Raw genomic sequence first — 8,333 nt, forward strand, 5'->3', positions numbered from 1 at the left:
TTTAATGATTTGATGATTTAGTAATGATTTGATAATCATTATAAATGATTTTATAATAATTATTTAGTTATATTTAGTAATTTTTATAATAATGATTTAATACTAATGATTTAATAATTATTACTAATAATTATAGAATACTACAAATGAGTGTACAAGTGGATTACTGAGTTTAAATTTATACATAGTCGAATTTATTAATGATTTTAAATATTTAATGATTGATACTATGATTTACTAATTATTATCAATAAGGATTTATTGTTAATATTTAAATATTTGATACTAATGATTTAAAATACTTGATTTACTAAATATTTAATTATTTGATACTAGTAATGATTTGATACTAAAATCATTGTTAAGGTTAAAAAAACTAGTCTAATTTCAATAAATAATTTGTAATAAATAGCAAACGAGTTTACAATTGTTGTCGATGCCGGGGTGTGTTGAATGATAATGTCGGGCGGATGTCTGATACGTTGTGCCGTTGTGGCTCAGGAGTATTGTACCCCATCCCCCTCATTCATTGGGGTATTTGAACTGTCATGTGTTCAAAGTCATACGTCGACGAAAACGTAGGAGAATAGATGGGTGCCTCAGGCTGCACAAACTCTGGTATGTATGACGGGACAGTAGAATCATCAACTGCGTGATGCAACGATTGTGGTGCGCTATTATCCACATCGGTCATTTGCTTCAGGTTGTAGAGATGAACTCCCACTCCCACTCGTAGAGAGTATTCATCTTTACCAATCTTTTCTTAAACCTCAAAATTTTCGCCTCTCTACTATTGTTGTGAGGAACGGCTTTCCATTATCCAAAAAATAAGCAAGGTAGTAAGTCTCAAAATTAAATCGTCTTGAATGGCGTCAAGAGTTGGAATGAATGAAGCCCTATTGTTCCAAGCATTAATGTAGGTTGCATGCTTCTCAACCCAATTAACGCTTTCTTTACGACGACCATCAAATCTGTGCAGGTCGTCATGCGTCTCAACCCAATTCACTGGACGACGACCATCTAAGTTTTGGAGGAGGTCATGATCCCAGGACTCCGCGAATAGGTTGGTGGAAGTGGAATTGCCTCAGTACTCTATCCCCAAATTGGATCTCAACAAAAGCAAAATTGATCAATGGTGTAACAGCACACCAATATGAAACCCATCTAAAATATCGTGCGGTATCAACGCAAATAATTCTTCATTCATGTAGGTCTCCAATTAAACTGTAAAATTACAAAACAATAATTGATTTAAATCAAATATATAGTTAATTTAAATAATAATTAAAAATACAGCTTATGCATACCTCCTTTTTGGCCTTAATGTCGATCTTCAACCTGAACTCTTTAATGTTTTGTGCCAACCCTGTGCCTTCAATTTTATGCCTCCATCTGTATATCAATCAAAACAAAATAGAGACATTTTGTTCAATAATTTTAATCAAAATAAATATTTTTTAATTAATATTTTATATTAAAATAGAGGATTCATATTACCTTCCGGCAAGTGGAAAGTCAACCGCAGTCCGACTAATCGGTGTCAAAAACAGAAGTCTATGCCAAGCCCATGATTGTAGCAGCAACAGACATCCACCGATTTCTACTGTATTATTATCATTCACGACTAATGACGCCTTGCACATCTTCACGATACAAGAACGCCAATATCGTCGAACCCCATATTGCCTACAATTCTCAAAATTTGTTAAAAAAGAAGATACTGAGTGTGAACATAACTACCGATTTATCAGGCATCAAATTCCCCCAATCAATTGTATATAATGCTCGTGTTGCATATATATTTCGTGCTCCGTACTATTTGGTTAAGTTGAAATTCATTCTTCAACCACCACCTCTCACTCTGGTGGTACGGGCGCTTCCCAACAAGTTGCAAAGTTGTTCCACCTTATTAAACTCATGTGACATTACCACCGCATCCCGTTAGTTTTGACCCTCGAGTTGCATTGCCACATCCTCCAAAGTTTCGTGCATTCGCCACACTGCAATGAAACGTGTGCGTTTCTGGTCTCCAACGTTCATCACGCACTGATCAAACCTGGGACCAACTTGTAATCTCGCACAAATGTTTATACCAAATCCAGCCTCTTGCAAATTTTCTTCTATCAGTGGGTGTGGCTTGGGCACTTTATGTAGTCGAAGACGAAGGACTCGCTGCTCGTCCTCCTAATTAAATATTTCAAAAAAATTATCACAATCATAAAATAATATTCAAATATTTATTAATTATAATTCATAACAAATATTTTATTCACCATTATTCCCAAATGACTTGAAATATGCTCATTGTCAAGCCTCAACAGTGGATTTGGTCAGCCATTGGAATGAATTTGTAAAAAAAATTAAACAACAATATTTAAAAATCATTTATATAATCTAATATAAAACTAACTAATTTACACACACTAAACTTTAATAAAACTTATAATAATAAACTAATAAACTAACAAACTAAACTTTTTTAAATATAAGTTAAACGTAACGCTAAACCCTTAACAACTAATAAAATATTCTTTTATATAACTAAAACTAACTAATAAACTATTTTCATTATAATATACTAATAAACTTACTAACTAATTTTTATATAAATAAATTCAACAAACAAATATAACTTAACTATTTAACTACAAACTAATTAAATAATTTTTTTATATAACTAACTATTACAAAACAAACTAATTAATTATTTTTTAACTATATAACTATCAAACATATACTAATTAAATAATTTTTAATTTATGTATACTATAACTTAAACTAACAATCATATAACCCTAACTAACAAACTAATTAACTGCTTTTTGTTTTACCCTAAACCCTAAACTAACAAATAACATTTATAATAATAAACTAATTTAAATATAAAAAAATTTACCTTATCTCCCTCTCTTCTTCTTACTTTCCTTTCCCTTTCTTTCTTTCTCGGCTGCAATCTCTTCTCCCTTCTTCGGCTGCAATCTCGGCGACCAAGCTGGCTGCAATCTCTTCTCCCTTTCTTTCTTTCTTTTATGTTCTCACGATAATGCACACCCATATAATTTAGGTGTCACCGATGCCTCAATTATTTCACCAATAATTGTGCAATTGCAGCTATGATAGCAGCTGATTTCACACAGCAATGGTTCAATAATTGTACCAATAATTCACGGCTCAAATGGTTCACAATGCATGCATCAATAGCTGTAGGCATGCACGGGAGCAGGAGGGAGCACGTGAAGGAATCTCAGTTGTGGCATGTGCATGCATGAGGTCTCGTGAGCTAGGACTACATGGCGACCTACTTGGTCGCCGGGACTACATGGCGACCTATAAGGTCGCCGGGACTACATGGCGACCTACAAGGTCGCCCAGACTACATGGCGACCTCTCCATTGGCTCGTATATGGCTTGTATGGCTCGTATTCGTATGTCACCCCGTATGTCGCCCGGATTGCATGGCGACCTATGGCCATCACTGTAGAATTCACCCCATTTCAACAATTAATCTGGGATGTGCATTATCTCGTGAATAAAAAAGTTCGAGAACATTATCTCGTGAATTCACCCGGTTAAGTTAGGACAGGTCTGGGTTTGATAAATCAATTTTATTTGAGAAACGTATTTTTTTATTTGAGTCTAGAGATTTTAAATTATTAAATTAGACTTATTTTTAATAAAATTTTGAAGTTAAAACAAGTCAAGCTAATATTATATATCAATATTTTCAAATGAAAAATAATATAAAAGTTTGAATTTTATAAAAATAAAATATAAAAACTAATGTTATTAAATAATACGACGGCCTAACATTTTTTAATTCTCGCCATATATAATTTACTAATTAATTAATTTAAATCAAATAATACAGAAACAATAATGATTTTCTAAAATTATTTGTTAGATAATTCTTAATAATTTTATATTAAATATTCACACTCGGAATTCGAACCAACAGAGATAAAAACATGAAGGAGACTTAACCTTTTAATTTGGCGTTCATCTGGCCTTCCATTAGGATAAGCAAGTCTACCCAACAAGTTCTTCTCAATATATTTACGCATCAAATATTCAAGTCTCCTATTCTGAATCCACGGCTCAAACACCTGCAAATCATTTTCCCCAAACTATCACCTGGATTCTTCATCAATTATAAAAATCTTTACGTACCTGACAAGTGCAGTAACCGGCTAGCAAAGCAAACGAAGTGAGAAGAGAAATCAGGACAATGGCACGCTTTGCAGAACTTAGAATTTTCGCCAGCTGAAGAATCAGAAATGGAATCATGGAGAGAAGCATGATCATTGCACTGTACTTAGTTTCCGCATCGGTTCTCACACCATAACCTGCTCAGATATGAAAAAAAAAATAACCCATAAAAGTTGTTTGATTATAGGACAATTTCAAGAAAGGGACAAACCAGTTAAACTGAAGGGGTGGTTGTTTGAAATATCATAGCTGTCAAAGTCAATGACAGAAGGCCAGATTAATGTAAGCATCATAATGGTTGATCCTGCGAGTATTGCCATGGAGATTGTTTCCTTTGTTTGAGCAGTTTCTTCACTTGTTGAAACTCCATGAACTAGAACCAAGATAACTTGTGGGAAGAAGCCGAGAACGTTGAACAAACTGGCACCAAAAATACCAGTTACGAACATTTGAAAGAAGAGATTAGAGCCGCTGGAAATAAAGTGTTGCGAGAGGGATAACAGATACTCATAAACCACCAAAAGGAATAGTTGCCCCCATGGCTTTGTTGTGCAAGGTAAGAAGCCGTAAGTCGGCTCACAGGTCACCGTTGTCGTACGAAGATGAAGTACGAGAAGCCAAGGTTCCTTTGTTCGATCCATGCCGTCGGAGACAAGATCGGCTTTCTCTTTAACGGGACGACTACTTCCATTACTGATGATTAAGATGAGTAGAATGGCTATTGTTTTCTCAGGGAGGAGCATTGTTCTGTTGCTGGAGCAAAGAAAACCAGCTAAAACGAAGGAGATGATTCTGGAAATTAATTCAAACTAAACAGGTGGACGCGGAGATGTTAAACTACACACCTAATCCAACTGCCCGTTCATAAAAATGCAAAATGCTACCGTAAGTTCAAAGACAGATTCATTTCATCCACTGAAAAACCAACACAATAAGGTAATAATTTGACGGATAAACTTGGTATTTATTACGTAAACTATTAATTTTGATTTATTTTATTTCTTAAATTTTCAATTTTTTTTAAAATTTTATATTCAGCGTTTAGTTTTTATTTTATTTTAATACTACCCGGTCAAAAACTTAATAAATTTAATATTTAATCTATCAGTTTTGATCAGTTTTAATATCTAAACTTTCATTCTTTTCAAAACTTCGCAGAGATTATTAAAATAAAATAAAAACTAAAGTTTTTAACAGTAATACTAAAATGAAATAAAAACTAAACTTTAAGTATAATTTTAAAAAATTAAAAATTTAGATATTAAAACAAATAAAAACTGATAATTTATATACTAAAAATATAATTTACCCTTGATAGAATAACAACCAAGTTCTCAACAATTCTAGGTTTATGATTTTAAAATATTTTAGTAGGAATAATTATCATGTTTATCATCGGTAGAATAAAAGAATAAAGTGGTTTTTATAATATTATTATACATCTATTACTAGATGTTTAGATATTCGATTTCTGATTTTACAAATAGAATAATTAAATTAAAAAAAAAAGTTAAATTACAATTTCTTTAACGTATAACTTCAATTTTTTATAACATTTTTCTTTATTTTAGTTTAATCTGAACATAATTGAAACAACTCTAAAATTAGATTGGCAAATTTAACCCGAATCCGATTATCCAAACTGATTTACCTGACCCAATACCTAATATTAACCCGAATATGATAATTAATTTTGATCTGATATCAGACCCATACCTAATCCGAACAATACTCGACACTAAAATTTAGCGAAACTGAAAGTAACCTAAATTAAATTAACCTGAACCAAAACAAAATTAACCATAACCGAAAGAAACCTGAACAGAATCTTAACTCGATCCGAAAGCAATCCGAACGAAATTTAACCTGACCCAAAAGCAATTAGAACATAAATTAATATGAAATGAATAATAAATTAATTTAAATAAAATTGATAATTTATTAAAAATATTATATTTATAATAAAAATAAGAGAAAGTTTACTTATGTTATTACATAAGAGGAATATAAAAGTAAGAATCTAATTGTAAGATTGAAAAACAATAATAAATAAAGTTTACTTATCTTACTTGTAATAAAAATATTAGATTTATAACAAAAATAATAGAAAACAACTAAAACAAAGGAAATAATATTAAATTTAAAATAAAAATTATATAAAGTTTAGTTATGTTACGACTAAAACTTAACAAATAAAATTATGTATTATATTTTAAAATTTAATAACAAATTTAAATTTATAATTGGAAATAATTTTTTTAATAAAAAATGTATTTCTTTATCAAATTGTTCTCATTATAAACTTCTCATACAAATCAATATAAAATTTTAATAACAAATTCTAACATGCATTATAGGTTCGTATTTGTGTCTAATTATCGATTTATCATCTCTAAATGATGATTTAATTCAAAAATATTGAACGATTGAGAATTGAAATTAGGCCTAAATGATAAGATTAACAAACAATACATATTTTTTTACAAGAATATATCAATAATTCTATATATACTTGATAAATTCATAACCAATTTAACTCGAATTGGCCTGATCTGAAAGTTGACCTAAACCAAAAATCAATCGATCCAATATTGACTCGACCCGATATTAAACCGACCCAAAATCTAACCGATCCGATATTGACCCGACCCAAAAATCAACCGATCCAATTTTGATCCAAACCGAAAAACAACCAATCTGATAATCACCCGACCCAAAAATTGACCTAACCCCATACCCAACCCGATCTGATATACCTACACCCGAACTATATCCGATCCGACCCGAACAAAATTAAACCGAATATAATCTAGACATGAAATAACCCGACTCGAGATGACCCGACCCAAACCCGATCCGAATGATTGTTTGCCACCCTATCTAAACTTCATACTTTTCATTATTTCCTCGATTATTTTATTCTCAAAATGTCTTCTTTAATGAAATAACATTGCACATAATTTATTAAATATTATTACAGATCTTACTTAAAATCGTGAAAAAGAATATAAATATATTAGAGAAAATCATTTAAACTAAATCAATCAGTACTACAATATATGAGTTCAAAGTGCAGAGACAAGCATAGGAGGACATATAGAAGCCTTCGAACCTACCTGCACAGCTAGTCGCCTTGGTTGCGTGCAAGCTATAACACGCCCACCATCAGCCCAACCAGCTTCTTTTAGAAACTGCAATTCAAGCATATTGAAATCAATATTCCCAGAAACGAAAAGAATCAGAATAAACTTCAAATAACAAATAGGGCGGTAATTAAACAGCTAAAAGGGGGGAAACCTGTGGGATTTGAGTGGTTTTACCACTGCCAGTCTCACCAACAACAATGGTAGTAGCGTGAGCTTCACCAAGTAAAGAATAGCAGTTCTATACTTGTAAACTGGAAGCCTCTGTCTTTGTTTCTCAATGCTCGCGTAGCCATAACTGTAAAAAAAAGGAAAACAAATCAGGAAGAGAACAGACAAAATAACAATCAAAGAACAACAATTTAATGAAAAGAATGGGAGAAAGATACCCAGAAGAAGATAAAGAGAAGGAAGATGCCAAGAAAACAACGCCGCCATCCTCGTCCTCAAGGAGGCGCGGCTTCTCGGTTCCCGGTTTCCAGAACTGCGCCATCGTTTTAAGCTCCGTGTGTTAATTTTCCTGATTCAAAGGAAGTGGAACCAAAAATTCAGAAATGTCTCCAGTGTAATTAACAGCTACAAACGGGCTTCTATTAAGCTTTGCTTTCGTGTTGTTTTAGGGTTTTCAGCCCAATAATGATTGGGTAATTCTTAGAAAACTGTTAACACCCAATTTGAAAAATAAAATATTTTAAAGAAAAATTAGGCCTAAATTCCATTCTTTTAAGCAGTAAGCCCAAATCAATTGAAACCCCAATTCTTGTTCAAAGAAAAAGAAATCAATTGAAACATTATTTTTTTAAAATTTCACCCAATGTCCTCAAACTATCATTTAAACTTTAAATTGATTCTTAACTTTAAAGCATTTTAATTGAATCCTCAATGTATTAGTATTGTATCATCACATTCTTTCGTTTGTTGAACCGTCAATTTATGGGATAGATATAAGTTTCAAATTGACATGAAATATAGATAGAGTTTGTG

General features: G+C 31.9%; 2 protein-coding genes across 2 annotated transcripts; both read right to left on the reverse strand.

The window, feature by feature from the left end:
* Positions 1 to 3,953: 3,953 nt before the first annotated feature.
* Positions 3,954 to 4,949, reverse strand: LOC120209846 (sodium/calcium exchanger NCL2-like; the record flags this gene model as incomplete). The annotated part of the gene is made up of 3 exons (XM_039208739.1): positions 4,418 to 4,949; positions 4,168 to 4,343; positions 3,954 to 4,103 (listed from the first exon to the last, which is right to left on the reverse strand). Coding segments are annotated over exons 1-3 (858 nt in total), but the record flags the coding sequence as incomplete, so codon positions are not given.
* A 2,355-nt stretch (positions 4,950 to 7,304) lies between these two features.
* Positions 7,305 to 7,930, reverse strand: LOC120209845 (probable pre-mRNA-splicing factor ATP-dependent RNA helicase DEAH9). The gene is made up of 3 exons (XM_039208738.1): positions 7,739 to 7,930; positions 7,504 to 7,647; positions 7,305 to 7,397 (listed from the first exon to the last, which is right to left on the reverse strand). Exons 1-3 carry the CDS (start codon positions 7,840 to 7,842, stop codon positions 7,391 to 7,393), a joined length of 255 nt encoding a protein of 84 aa, XP_039064669.1. The 5' UTR covers positions 7,843 to 7,930; the 3' UTR covers positions 7,305 to 7,390.
* Between the last annotated feature and the right edge of the window lie 403 nt (positions 7,931 to 8,333).

The sequence above is a fragment of the Hibiscus syriacus genome, unplaced genomic scaffold (genome assembly GCF_006381635.1).
Source record: "Hibiscus syriacus cultivar Baekdansim isolate YM2019G1 unplaced genomic scaffold, ASM638163v2 tig00020516_pilon, whole genome shotgun sequence".
In the NCBI taxonomy this organism is placed as follows: Eukaryota; Viridiplantae; Streptophyta; class Magnoliopsida; order Malvales; family Malvaceae; genus Hibiscus; species Hibiscus syriacus.